Source organism: Rana temporaria, chromosome 10 (genome assembly GCF_905171775.1).
Source record: "Rana temporaria chromosome 10, aRanTem1.1, whole genome shotgun sequence".
NCBI lineage: Eukaryota > Metazoa > Chordata > Amphibia > Anura > Ranidae > Rana > Rana temporaria.
The window spans coordinates 119695926-119710682 of NC_053498.1; the positions used below are offsets into that span (position 1 = coordinate 119695926).

At 46.2% G+C, this 14757-nt stretch overlaps 1 protein-coding gene across 1 annotated transcript; it reads left to right on the forward strand.

The window, feature by feature from the left end:
• Nucleotides 1-384: 384 nt before the first annotated feature.
• Nucleotides 385-11625, forward strand: LOC120915861 (nicotinamide N-methyltransferase-like). The gene is made up of 3 exons (XM_040326671.1): nucleotides 385-484; nucleotides 8241-8388; nucleotides 11130-11625. Exons 1-3 carry the CDS (start codon nucleotides 385-387, stop codon nucleotides 11572-11574), a joined length of 693 nt encoding a protein of 230 aa, XP_040182605.1. The 3' UTR covers nucleotides 11575-11625.
• Nucleotides 11626-14757: the final 3132 nt, after the last annotated feature.

Below are 14757 nucleotides of genomic sequence, written 5' to 3' on the forward strand. Positions count from 1 at the left end.
TACGATACGTTACGCCGCCGCGATTCTACGTGAATCTGGCCCTATGGTTCTACCCTCCGTATGTCCTCAAGTGTAGTAGAATGACAATAAAACTTGACCTGACCTGACCTGACTGGAATGAATATCACTCACAAGCAGCAGCTCATTGTTTTTTTTAAAGATACAGAGGTGTGGCACGGGTGTTATATGCTTTTAACATATATATTCACTAATCATTGCACAATGATATGAAAGTATTGTTAGTACACAGTGTCACAATGTACTAATATTTGTTGATGTTGTGATGAAGTCATAATAACATTTAAAAAGCTTAATGTATCCCACACATCAGAAGAGAGGAGACACACTGGAAGATTGCTGTAGTGGAGATAACAATATTACAGGATGGCGCACGGCTCCCACTCCCAGAATTCCAGAGAAATGCCCTTTACTCCAGAGGAGGTAAAGAATTATAAGGAGAGATTTTCCAAAGCGATTTCCTCAGGTAGGTAAAGCTCTTTTTCAATATTAAATACTTTTTAGGAAGTATATATTAGGAGAAATTAAGCATGGATTATTCATTTGCAGAATGGTCTTGTACAAGTGAAGAAAGGACTGAAACAAAAGATCAGATAAACAAAGAAAGGAGAATCGCACTTTATGAAAACCTATAGATTTTATAACTTGCTATTGGAGAAGAATATGAATAAGAATGCTAAACATTAGCAAGAGATCATACACACTAAATGTATTAAAAGGCCAATCAATCCAGCTATAGGGGATGCTGGATGTCTGATTTACCCCCGACAATGAGATCTCCCTGCCATGATTCCCAGACTGGTTATGTGCTCCTAGAAGTTTTGGATGCCCCTACCCACCTTTGTGTGATCCAGCTCTTCCTATTGTATTCTCTATAATATAAAACAAATCAGGGAAGTTGAGAACCCCTCATAGTAGGCATAGCAGGTGTACAGACTCGAGACTACTCACAGAGACAGGGGAAGACCCTAATATTGGGCACAGAGTTGGGACCTAAGCATTGAGATCTCATTAATAGAATCCTGAAAATATAGAAGAAGCAGGTAGGTGGTTCACCTCTCCCACACCTACCAACAAATGAAATATCAGCTTTGAATGATTTGAGCCTTTAACCAATTAAAGCGGTGGTTCCCCCTAAAACACATTTCTAACAATAGATTCGTAAAAGACAAGTTACACTGCGGGTAGGCTGGCTTTTTTTTTTTTTTTTCGTACATACCAACATCTCGGCGTCTCGTCCCTTGGCGGTGGGCGTTCCTATTTGATTGACGTTCCTCGGACGGGCAAATACGTGACGTCACGACTAGAGTCGGCTCTATACGGCACCTGCGCAGCGACGTTCGGCTTCTTTCGGAAAGTCGTGACGTCACGTATGCGCCCGTCCGAGGAACGTCAATCAAATAGGAACGCCCACTGACAAGGGACGAGACGCCGAGATGTCGGTATGTAAAAAAAAAAAAAAAAAAAGCCCGCCTACCCGCAGTGTAACGGGTCTTACGAATCTATTGTTAGAAATGTGTTTTAGGGGGAACCACCCCTTTAAGGACCGAGGCTCTTTCTGAGATTTGGGGCCAGATTCACAGTCATTTACCCTGGCGCAGCGTATCAGAGATACGCTACACCGCCGTATCTTACCTGGCGGAATTTCAAATCCAGGAAGATTTTGCACCGTAAGTTACGCCGGCGTAGTGTATTTCTCGGTGCGTATTTCAAATTGGGTGGGTAGGGGGCGTGATTCATTTAAATGAAGCGCGTCCCCGCGCCAATTGAAATGCGCATGCTCCGTTTAGAAATTTCCCGGGAAATGACGTTGCACCGACGTCATTTTTTGAACGTAGACATGAGTTACGTCCTTTCCTATTCATGGACGACTTATGCAAAAAAAATAAAAAATTCTAAATTCGACGCGGGAACGACGGCCATACTTTAACATGGCAGGTCTATCTATACGCCACGAAATAGCAGCTTTAACTATACGCCGGGAAAAGACGACTAGCGACGACGTAAGAGAATGCGACGGCCGCGCGTACCTTAGTGGATCGCCGGAAAAAGCTAATTAGCATACACGACGTGGAAAACGACGCACACTCCACCCAGCGGGCGCCGAAGTATTGCACCTACGATCCGAAGGCGTACGAAGCCGTACGCCTGTCGGATCGAAGCCAGAAGCCGTTGTATCTTGGTTTGAGGATTCAAACTAAAAATACGACGCGGCAAATTTGAAAGTACGCCGGTGTATGAGTAGATACTCCGGCGTACTTCTTCTGTGAATCTGACCCTTGGTGTTTACAAGTTAAAAAAAATTTTTTTTGCTATAAAATTACTTAGAACCCCCAAACATTATATAGATTTTTTCTTACATCCTAGAGAATAACATGGCGGTCGTTGCAATACTTTTTTTGCACCGTATTTGCGCAGCGGTCATACAAGTGCACTTTTTTTTGGAAAAAAAAAACACTTTTTTTAAGTAAAAAAATAAGACAACAGTAAAGTTAGCCCAATTTTTTTTATATTGTGAAAGATAATGTTACACCGAGTTGATACCCAACATGTCACGCTTCAAAGTTGCGCCCCGCTCGTGGAATAGCGACAAACTTTTACTCTTAAAAATCTCCATAGGCGATGTTTAAAAGGTAGTTCTACAGGTTGCATGTTTTGCGTTACAGAGGAAGTCTAGGGCTAGAATTATTGCTCTCACTCTAATGATCATGGCGATACCTCACATATGTGGTTTAAACACCGTTTTCATATGCGGGTGCTGCTTGCGTATGCATTCGCTTCCACACACAAGGTCATCGGGACAGGACGCTTTAAAAAAAAAAAAATCTTATTTATTTCACTTAAATTTTTTTATTTTGACACTGTTTTGGGTCATTGTTATTCCTATTACAAGGAATGTAAACATCCCTTGTAATAGGAAAAGGCATGACAGGACCTCTTAAATATAAGATCCGGGGTCAAAAAGACCTTAGACCTGATATTTACACTAATTCAATAAAAAAATGTAAAAAAGTTTATGTAATTTTTTTTTTTTAAATGTCCCTTTAAGGCCTTGTACACACGGTCGGACCGAACCGATGAGAATGAACCGAAGTTCAGTTTCATCGGACCAAACCGACCGTGTGTATAGGCCATCGGTCTGTTTTCCTTCGGTCCAAAATTGTAAAACATGCTTCAAAACCGAACCGATGGACCGCTGCCCGATCGGACCAAACCGATGGTTAGTACAGAAAAGCATCGGTTCAAAACCTGCGCATGCTCAGAATCAAGTCGACGCATGCTTGGAAGCATTGAACTTCGTTTTTTTCAGCACGTCGTGTGTTTTACATCACCGCGTTCTGACCCGATCGGATTTTGAACTGATGGTTTGTACGCATATCAGGCCGTACAGCCACTTCAGAGGTGAACCGATGAAAACGATTTGGTCCGACCGTGTGTACAAGCCCTAAGAGCTATGGGCGAAAGTGACGTTTTGGCATTGCTTCCACCCTGCAATGATATGGATACGGGGTGGGGGCCATCTTCCCCTCACCAACTCCATGTCAGCCCAGGGAGCAGACCCGATCGCCTCTGCCACTGCCGACGGCTCCGGTAAGTGGCAGAGGGCACCGGAGAGCGGCGGGAGGGGGGCCCCTATAAAAGTGATCTGGTATCCGCCTACTGGTGGTTTCAGAGTTCTAGTTGCTTAGAGGCTGCTTTCCTGGGGTCCCTGCTAGATCTTCGGAACTTTAGCTATAGGGGGCCGGGGGCGTACCAAACTCTTTTGGGGCCGATAAGAGTCACATGGCGAATCTGGAAAGCTGCAATGCGTAATTTTTCCATCCAAGATCAGCTATCTCCTGCTCAGCCTCTCTGCACTCTCTGCAACCCTGCACTCTCCCATTTCCGTACTATTCCGGATCCCCAGCTATGGGCAAGATATGGGGTCAAAACTTTTGGCGACATTATGCCCACGGGTACTCTCCTGAACTTTGCACAGTTGTCTCAGCGGTTCAAGCTGCCGGGCTGGATGCTGTTTCGATACTTCCAGTTGCGACATGCTGCTGCGGCATAGTTCTCTTGGCGTACGACTCTTAAAGCGGACCCTATAGAGGGTATTGTGATGCCAGAGGACCTTGACAAGCCATTGTCAACGCTATATGGCGCTCTCCTATGCACTGATATACCCAGGATGGAGAAACTCTGGGAATACTGGAAGGAGGACATTCTCTCCCTGGATAGGGAGGACTGGGAGGATAGTTTGGAGCGGGGTCCTAAGCTTGTAATTTCATGCCGAGATAGGCTGATTCAGATCAAGTTTCTTCATCGGGTTTATTATACACCTGTAAGGCGACAGAAAATGTACCCTGATCGGGACCCTACCTGTCCTAGATGCAAACTCCACCAGGGGTCCTACATACATATGTTTTGGGAATGCCCCTCCATATTTTCATACTGGAAAGCGGTCTTTGATGAATCTAACCTTCGGTTACAACGTGACCTAATCCCTATGCCCTCCCTAGCCCTACTGGGCATCCCTGATGATGACCAGTGCTCTCATCACTCCAAGCTTCTCATAAATTAACTTGTGCCAGATATAGGATCCGCCCCATGTGCCAAATGCTCTAGGTATACCCCTGATCGGCCGGCCGATATTTGGCCTTTTTTAAGAAATCGGTATTGGCCGATTGTTATGCAAATTCGGTCAATTTAATCGCATCAAGCCCTGTCGACCCACAAGTGTTCTTCCTCCCTTCCCTACACTCCATTGGCAGAGTGGCGCTTGGCGCTTGCCAGAGCTGCTGAGTGTGTTAAACTGACATATGATAGCTGCTGAGTCCCACTCACCCCTGACATCACCACTGAATTTTGACAGCTGGTCTCTCTCTGCATTCAGTTACAACCAGTGCCACCAGCCAGTGCCAACTGCCAGTGCCAACTGCCAGTGCCAATCAGTGCCAACATGTGCCACCTGTCAGTGTCAATCTGTGCCACCTGCCAGTGCCAATCAGTACCAACCAGTGCCATCTGCCAGTGCCACCCAGTGTCACTTGCCAGTGCCAATCAGTGCCAACTGCCAATCAGTGACAACCAGTGACATCTGCCAGTGCCCACCAGTGCCAATCAGTGCCACCTGCCAAAAAAAGAAAAAATCAGCCTAAAACATTGACCGCCCCGATTTCTAAATATCGGCATCGACCAGAGGAAAACTCATATTGGTCGACCTCTATACACGATAGTAAGGGTAAGAGTTACAACAAAACAGAAGAGATGGCGCATCAATTTATGAAGTATTATACCAAGCTTTATAATTGACCTACACCTACCCCCTCTGACCCTGCACGGATTAGTCATACACAATTGATCTAAAAACTATTTAACCTCCCATGGCATGCCCAAAATCCCCTCAGTCTCAGCTCTAGCCTTAGAAAAGCCCATCACCCAAGAGGAATTTCTTACAGCCCTAAAAAGCATGAAACCAGGCAAAAGCCAAGGACCAGATGGTCTGCACACCCAGTACTACAAAAGCTTATCTGAAATTCTAATGCCCCACTTCCTGAGAACATTTTACACCCTTTCTCAATGTATATCGCCCCCAACTCAATATTTCGAAGCGCACATTTCGGTAATCCATACAAAAGGAAAAGATACTAAACAAGTTCAAAACTATCGTCCCATATCACTTCTAAACGTAGACCTGAAAATATGTGCAAACATTTTGGCAAACAGACTTTTACCCCTTCCTCTCAACTTAGTGTCCCAAGATCAAGTCGGCTTTGTCCCAGGTAGAGAAGCCCACGATAATACTATAAAAACCCTTAACATTTATCACTTGCTCACAAATACGGCAACGGAAGGTTTCTTTCTATCAACAGACACAGAGAAGGCGTCCGATAGGGTGGCCCTGGACTATATGAGTGCAGTCCTAGCATCACTAGGCTTGTGGTCTTTCATGCAGTCAAGCATACTAACTCTTTATTCTAACCCCTAAGTCAGAGTAAAGGTCAACGGTCACCTATCGGACACCTTCTTCCTGTGTTGTATTCGATCACATCCTGATATATCAGGCGTAAAAACTGAACAGAGAATTCAAAATTGCTGCCTTTGCAATAATATTCTTTTGTTCCTCACCAACCCAAAGATCTCGTTGCCCAGCCTACTCCATACATTTAAACAATATGGTGAATTATCAAACTTTAAAATTAACCTTAATAAAGCCTGTGCCTTAAATTTGACCCTTCCTCAGGCCTTAGCTCAAAGTTGCCAAGAATCTTTCTCCTTTTCCTGGCAGGTAAAAGCCATCACATCCTTGGGTATTCAACTACCCACCAACTCAAAATAACTCTACTCACTGATACAGTATTCCACTTGCTTTTGCAAGCATTCAAAAATGATTTAGCATTATAGGACAAAACTACCATATTATGGTTTGAACGAGCCACTGCAATTAAAATGACAATCCTCCCACGTTTTTTTTTTTTTTTTTTTCAAATATTCATTTTATTTTCAAAAAGATAGGCAGATACATGTTTAAACCGGTCGCAATAACCGTTAACCTATACATCGAACCCCTAGGTAAACAAGAAAAACAACTGAAAAGAGAAAAAAAAACATGCCATAGGCTCTAATAGGCTTCAAAATAGGTGAACTGCGAGCGCCATGCTGGGAGCTCACAGTCCACCCAGGTGTGTTAGAAGGGCAAATTAATATTCACTTTCCTAACACTGAACCACCTCTCCACCAATCAGGTGTGCGGGTCTATTACACGTCACCTGATTGGCTGAAATGATAGGAGCGGCTATTGGACGATTATCAGGAGGAGAGGAAGGGAGATGAGGACGGCAGGAGATGCATGGAGGACCCCACTCGTGGCGGGCACCTGCTGCCCCACGAGACAGGGTAAGTGCCGGCCGAGCGGGCAGGGGGATTCACAGTGATGGCATTCGATGGCACAGTTGCAGCATGGCAGCATTTAATGGGCACACCGGCATTTGATGGGCACACTGGTGGCATTTAATGGACACAGTGGCAGTATTTGATGAGCACAGTGGCAGCATTTGATGGCACAGTGGCGGCATTTAAATGGGCACATTGACATCATTTGGGCACAGTGACAGAGTTAGATGGGCACAGTGGCAGCATTTGATGGGAACAGTGGTGGCGTTTGATGGCACAGTGGCAGAGTTTGATGGGCACAGTGGCAGCATTTGATGGGCACAGTGGCGGCATTTGATGGGCACAGTGGCATTTGATGGGAACAGTGGTGGCGTTTGATGGCACAGTGGCAGAGTTTGATGGGCACAGTGGCAGCATTTGATGGGCACAGTGGCAGCATTTGATGGGCACAGTGGTGGAATTTGATGGGCACAGTGGCAGCATTTGATGGGCAGGGTGGCTGTAAATGAAGGGCACAGTGGCTGCAAATTATGTTTTTTTTAAGAATTTTTCAGTTTGCTTACGCCCCCCTAAAAATGTTGAATACCAGCCGCCACTAGTTTATATGTGCATGCATATGTGCATTTATATACACCGGTATGTGTGTGTTTTTATATGTGTTTGTGTTTACATGTATGTATGGAAATTTTATGTATGCGCTTTTAATCCTGACCCCCTATATGTGTACAATCAGAACCTATTTGTTTATTTATTTTTTGATTGTTCATAGTACCAGCAAAAAAAGGCTGTTCCTCCAAAAAGCGATCCATGCTCAGATCGCTTTTCAGAGGCATTTGACAGCCGGTAAAGAGGCAATATCTTGCCTACTGAGCGCCTGTTTTAACCCCTTAAATGCATCATCACTATGCTGCAACTGCATGCAATGCACACAGTTGCAGGGGGGTTTGCAGTGTTGCCCCATTCACCTAGGGGTATAGTTCAAGGGTGCCCTGACTGTTAAAAAGATTGAGAAACACCCCTGTCAGTTTTTTTTTTTTACCATCTGTGTCCCATTGCAGAGATTTCCCTTCACTTCCTGTCCCACAGTCAAACAGGAAGAGAGAGGAAATCCCTGCAAACTAAAGGAATTTCTTGGGGACCCCCAGGTCACCTGAACTAGTGTCCCCATTGGAAGATTTGCCATCTATTACTTTTCTTTGGGGTTTTCTTTTACTTTCACTTTGAATGATAATGGTAAATAGGACAAATACAGAAGATGAATCTCCCTCACTGGGACAGGGGATCTGCATTGCATAGAGACTATACCACAGCTATCCTTAAAAGTTGTTTTGGATCTTTTGCTGCAGGTCACAATAAAGGAGATGTGTTAATTAACATCAGCTCTGGTATCAATATTGACTATCTCGACTCGGCGAAGAAAAATTTCAAAGAGATCATCATTCTCCAGCCTACGGACAGCCAAACCAGAAATTCTACAGAACTGGCAGGAAAGAGGTAAAGTACCTGACAGTTTTTTCAAAGTTAGGCTGAATGCCCGGTGTGATGATCCAGTAATGTCGGGAGAGGACTCAGAGGAGTACTAAGTGGGGGGCTGGGGGCGGGCCATCCGGGGAACCACACACTGGGGGGTGTCAGGCCAGCACCCCCTCTGCAATTGAAGCGGTGGCAGCGCCACAGGTTTAGGCAGTGGCACAGCGACAGGCACCGGCAGGAAGAGGCGAGCTATAGTGGTGAGTGGTGGTGCAAGGGGGAGGGGGTGTGCGGGGGCGCAGGGTGACACTGCTGCACCTACCATCCCCTCCTCTTGCTGCCGCGAATGTCACACAGGCATAGCCGAGCAGAGTGAAGCCGCCTCCCCCTCCTATCTGTTTATGTGTAAACAGGGGGAGGGGACCTGCTGTGCATGTGCCGCCACGCTGATCTGAGGTAATGAACGGGGGGTCTGCACTGAATGGGAGCTACGCTGAAGGGGGGCTACACTGAAGGGGTGTCTGCACTGAATGGGGGCTACACTGAACGGGGGCTACACTGAACGGGGGGCTACACTGAAAGGGGCGTCTGCACTAAATGGGGAGTTACACGGAAGCTACACTGAAGGGGTCTGCACTGAATGGGGGCGTCTGCACTGAACAGGGGGGCTACACTGAACGGGGGTCTGCACTGAACGGGGGTCTGCACTGAAGAGGGGGTCTGCACTGAAGAGGGGGTCTGCACTGAAGAGGGGGTCCAGAGGTGCAGGGTGCTGTGTAATGTAAAGGGGTCCAGAGATGCAGGGTGATGTGTAATGTAAAGGGGTGCAGGGTGCTGTGTAATGTAAAGGGGCCCAGAGGCGCAGGGGGCTGTGTAATGTAAAGGGGCCCAGGGGCGCAGGGTGCTGTGCAATGTAAAGGGGTCCAGAGGTGCAGGGTTCTGTGTAATGTAAAGGGGTCCAGAGGTGCGGTGCTATGTAACGTAAAGGGGTCCAGAGATGCAGGGTGCTGTGTAATGTAAAGTCGCCCAGAGATGCAGGGTGCTGTGTAATGTAAAGTTGCCCAGAGATGCAGGGTGCTGTGTAATGTAAAGGGGTGCAGGGGGCTGTGTAATGTAAAGGGCCCAGAGATGCAGGGTGCTGTGTAATGTAAAGTTGCCCAGAGATGCAGGGTGCTGTGTAATGTAAAGGGGTGCAGGGGGCTGTGTAATGTAAAGGGGCCCAGAGATGCAGGGGGCTGTGTAATGTAAAGGGGCCCAGAGATGCAGGGGGCTGTGTAATGTAAAAGGGCCCAGAGATGCAGGGTGCTGTGTAATGTAAAGGGGTCCAGACTGGTGCAGTTGTGGAGACGGGGTACACAGTAGTGACAAAGAGATATTGAAGGATGCAGTGGTATGCAGTGGGCACAGTGGGATGTTTTTACATTTTAATATGGGTGGGGGGGTGACAGATATAGGATCCGCCCCGGGTGCCAAATGCTCTAGGTACGCCCCTGAGAGGACCAGACATCATTGATAAAACATTTTTTTAGTTAGCCATTTCATCTTGCAATATCATTTGCTAATATTGCAAGGAAATATTCATAATGCCTTAAAATTTCACTAACAGGAGAGCTGAAGAGGGAGAAAGGGAGGAGAGGGAGAGAGGAGGTGATGAGTCCAGAGGAGAAGAGAAAAGAGTGTAGGGGAAGAGAGAGGAGAGTCGAGGTGTTTTCTGAATGCAGTGTGCCTGTGTGCAAGATAATCAGTTGGACCACCATGAGCCCACAACACTTCAGAGCCATGCCACACTCCACCCACCTACACATATGTATGAAAAAAACTGTGTAACAAAGTGGTGGGTATTATGCCAATTAGTGGGTGTGGCCAGAAGGGTTTTTAAAGGGCATGGCTAAATAAAACCTGATTCTAACAGATACATAGAGTACAACAGAAGCTCTTCCATCACAAATGCTTTTTAGCCAACCATAAAGAAAAATGAAAAAAAAAAAATGTCCGTGAATCAGTGACTGCTTGTTAACCAACAACTGACAAAAAAACATATTGGCCAAAAGTACAGCGGCTGACTCTCAAAATATACCCCCCAGCATTGGTGGTCAGAGGCTGGCTGGAACAATACCCCCCGTACACCCCCACCCCCTCCAGTACAGGTGGTTTGTACCGTGTTTCCCCGAAAATAAGCCTGGGTCTTATATTAATTATGCCAACAAAAGACACAGTAGGGCTTATTTTCGGGGTAGGTCTTACCATGTAATGTGCTGTCTTCTCTCCCCCTCTCCCTCCCTGCCTGTCAGGAATACCCAGTGTGAACTGAGTTAAAATGCTTGTACAATCCTTTAATCCACTCTATTACAGTAGTATATAATGTACAATGTGTGCGTTTCTGTAATATAATTGTGCCAAATACATTTGTTATAGCGCCGCTCTGCACTTCTGTTACCCGCCGGAGCTCTCTTCCCCGCCATTATATTACAGAAACACACACCATTGTATATTATATACTACTGTAATATAGTGGATTAGAGGATTTTACAAGCATTTTTAACTAGGGCTTATTTTCGGGGTAGGGCTTATATTGCAGCCCTCCTGGAAAATAACGCTAGGTCTTATTTTCAGGGTAGGTCTTATTTTTGGGGAAACAGGGTAGTGGTGTCTTCACCCACCTCTCTCTGATAGCATTTAACTGTGTGCTGGAGAGGCTTCTTTTAGTAACAGGTGCCAAAAATGCAGATGTTGAATGTGACATGGGATGTACTTCTTCCTTCCAGTGACCAACCTGAGGGCAAGGAAACTGAACATGGACATGAGGAAGCAATTATACGTGTTGTAAAATTTGATCTCAACAAGGAAAATCCCACAGATCCAAATAAGCTACCACAAGCCGACAGCATGGTGGTCGGGACTGTTCTGGAAACCATGAGCGGAGACATCAAAGAATATGTTAGATACCTCAGGAAAATTGCATCTCTTTTGAAACCTAAAGGTCACCTGATAATGTTCGGAGTTTTAAATGGTACATTCTATAAGGCTGGGGGAGAGAAGTTTCATGTTGTAAAGTATAATGAAGATGACTTGAGAAATATACTCACCAATGAGGGATTTGTTATCACTAATATAGAGGTTTCCCAAAGAAAGGTTGAGTCTGATCTGATGGATAGTGATTCAGTTGTGTTCTGTACAGCTGATAAAGGTCCGAAGAGTTATGCCGCGTAAACACGATCGGTCTGATGGACCATTTTCATCAGATATCCGATGAAGCTGACTGATGGTCAGTCGTGCCTACACACCATCAGTTAAAAAAACGATCGTGTCAGAACGCGGTGACGTAAAACACAACGACGTGCTGAAAAAAATGAAGTTCAATGTATCCAAGCATGCGTCGACTTGATTCTGAGCATGCGTGGATTTTTAACCGATGGACGTGCCTACAAACGATAGTTTTTTTTACTATCGGTTAGGTATCCATCGGTTACATTTAAAACAAGATTGCTTTTTTTTAACCTATGGATAAATAACCGATGGGGCCTACACACAATCGGTTTGGTCCGATGAAAACGGTCCATCAGACCGTTCTCATCGGTTTGACCGATCGTGTGTACGCGGCATTAGACCCCATGCACACCAATATGTTAGAAATGTACATGCATGTGTTTAATCAGACAGCATTATGAGCTTTTAATGCAATTTTAATGCATAATGTTAAAATGTAATGCAAGGCAAAATGTGGGCGGTGTGCGCTTTGAATGCGTTATACATGCATTTTCTTCCTGGTAAATGCACCATGTGACTTTGAAACAAGCACTAATTAAAATGTATATTCAGTTTGTTTTTAGTGCATTTTCAGTGCATTTTCCATGTGTTGCCATTGGGGTGGATTCAGGTAGGGACGCGCACTACTACTGAGGCGCAGCGTACCGTTTTTACGATTCACTTACGCAAACAACGTAATTTTTAAAAATCGCGACGCGGGAACGACAGGTATACTTAGCATTGGCTGCCCCTGCTAATAGCATGGGCAGCCTTACGCAGAAACCGACGAACGCAAACGACGTAAAATGCGAACGCAGGGGCGCGCGTACGGTTGTGAATCGGCGTGAGTATGCAATTTGCACTCCCCGTACTCACGACCAAACATGTCTGCTGAAACTGGTCCGCGGACCAGTTTCAGCAGACATGTTTGGCCGTGTGTAGGCCCGAACGGACCATTTTCGGGCGGATCGGACAGGTTTCCAGCGGACAACTGTTTCCTGGACTTGCTTTAAAACAGTCCGCTGGAAACCTGTCCGCCCGGACATGTACGGTCGTCTGTACAGACCTACCGTACATGTCCGGCCGCCCGCCATCCCTCGCATGCGTCGAATGACTTTGACGCATGCGTGGAAGCATTTAAAAGGCAGGCGGACACGACCCGCGTATTGTTTACGCGTGGACTTCTGTTCGATGGTGTGTACAGCCATCGAACAGAAGTCCCCGGGCAGACATGTCCGATGAAAACGGTCCGCGGACCGGTTTCATCGGACATGTCTGCTCGTGAGTACAAGGCCTAAGGCTGCAGTCGGCGTATCGACCTTTCTGAATCAGGAGCAGTCGATACGCCGGCGCAACTCAGCGCAACTCAGCAATTGCGCTGCTTATCTATGGATACGCAGACGCAATTGCTTACTGAATCTACCCCATTGACTATAATATAGTGTGTGTTTTTTATCAAAACCTCACAAAAGATGTAGTAAGCAGAAGTTGTCAAAAATATAACACACTGCGCTCTAACACAATACATCGATGTGAACATCTTTGCAGATTATCATGGCAACTAGAGTTTTCATGCGCTTTTTGTCCACTATAGGATATTAGTAATAGCTAGGCAGGCTGCCAGAGATACAGAAATGGGTTTGCTTTTATGATTGATTTTTGAGCTAAGAAAGGAATAAAAATCTAAATATTCTGATTCCAGAACTTTTATTTGTGGTGCTATTAGACATTAACTCACCCACTATTTAACCCTTTATTAACACTCAGTAACTCACATTTTCATTATTCCTTCCTTCTCTTCGTTTTTCTATATATTTTTTCATGATTTTAATTTTACTGCTCCAATATAAATGTTCTGTCCTGACACTACATGCATTTGTTTGCTACAAACTGGTTTATATCCCCTCAGTCATAAGGTCAATTCATTGTTGGCTGAGAGAAAGTAACTTCAATTCTATTTAAAAAGCACACACAAATAGCAGGCTTTGATATGCCAACAGTTCAAACATTTTAGATTTAGTGGAGTTGCCTTTCAGCGGGGCTTTTTTTCTAAGAGAATAGGTACAGGAACACCCCTCTTCTGAGTCACGTCTTGTCTCCACCCCCTACCCACCTCCGAGGACCGTCCTTTGGTTCCACCCCCTACAGAGGCATTACAAGGCGGGTGCGGGCCGCACCCGGGTGACACCTGCCAGAGGGGTGACAGCCGTGGGTAGCAGCACCTCTAACACCGCCCGCTGCCCTGATCAGCTGTGCCTCGGCTCATGCCGATGTGTACGCCAATGTGTACCTTAGCGGCGCGGAACTGAAGCTGCCTCCTCCTCCCCGTTTACATCCACAGAGGAGGAGCCTGCGCTTGAGGGACACACAGTGTGTGTCAGCGCTGTCCTGAGGTAAGTAAGGGGGTGTCTATACTGCTGGGGGGTCTGTACTACTGAGGGGGGGTCTGTAATGCTGGGGGGTCTGCACTAGGGGGGTCTGTAAGGCTGGGGGGGGGGTCTGTACTGAGGTGGGTCTTTACTGAGGGGTGTCTGTACTGAGGGGGCTCTGCATTGCTGGGCGGTGTCTGTACTGAGGGGTGTCTGCACTGAGGGGGGGTGTCTGCACTGCTGGTGGGTCTGCACTGAGGTGGGGGTGTTTGTACTGATGGGGGGTCTGTACTTAGTGAGAGGGGTCTGTACTGCGGGAGGGGGTCTGTACAGCGGGAGGGGGTCTGTACTGCGGGAGGGGGGTCTGTACTGAGGGGGAACTATAGTTGGTGGGAGTGGTGATAAGTAATTTGTATGGAATTTGTTAATAATAACAAGAAAAGCAGCAAAGTAGACCTCAAACAGACAGCAGCAGTAGACCCCCCCCCAGCATCAATAGACCCCCAAAACAATAGACAAGCCTTGCATCAATAAACTCTCCAGCAACCAGCAACAATAGACCTATCCCTTAACAGTAGATCCCTTCCAGCAACAATTGACTCCCCAGCAACAAAAGCTCAACCAGCAACAATAGATCCCCCACCATCAACGATAATAGACCCCCCCAGCAAAAATAGATCTCCTCCAGGAACAATAGATCCCCAGCAGTCCGCAACAATAGACCCCTCCCTCAACAGTAAATCTCTTCCAGCAACAATAGACCCCCACAATCAATGAT

Excerpts from the sequence above, each read along its gene's own strand:
- LOC120915861 (XM_040326671.1), top strand. The coding sequence starts at position 385 with ATGGCGCACGGCTCCCACTCCCAGAATTCCAGAGAAATGCCCTTTACT. Across the intron at positions 485-8,240 it reads TTCCAAAGCGATTTCCTCAG|GTCACAATAAAGGAGATGTG; the intron begins GTAGGTAAAGCT and ends CTTTTGCTGCAG. Across the intron at positions 8,389-11,129 it reads ACAGAACTGGCAGGAAAGAG|TGACCAACCTGAGGGCAAGG; the intron begins GTAAAGTACCTG and ends TCTTCCTTCCAG.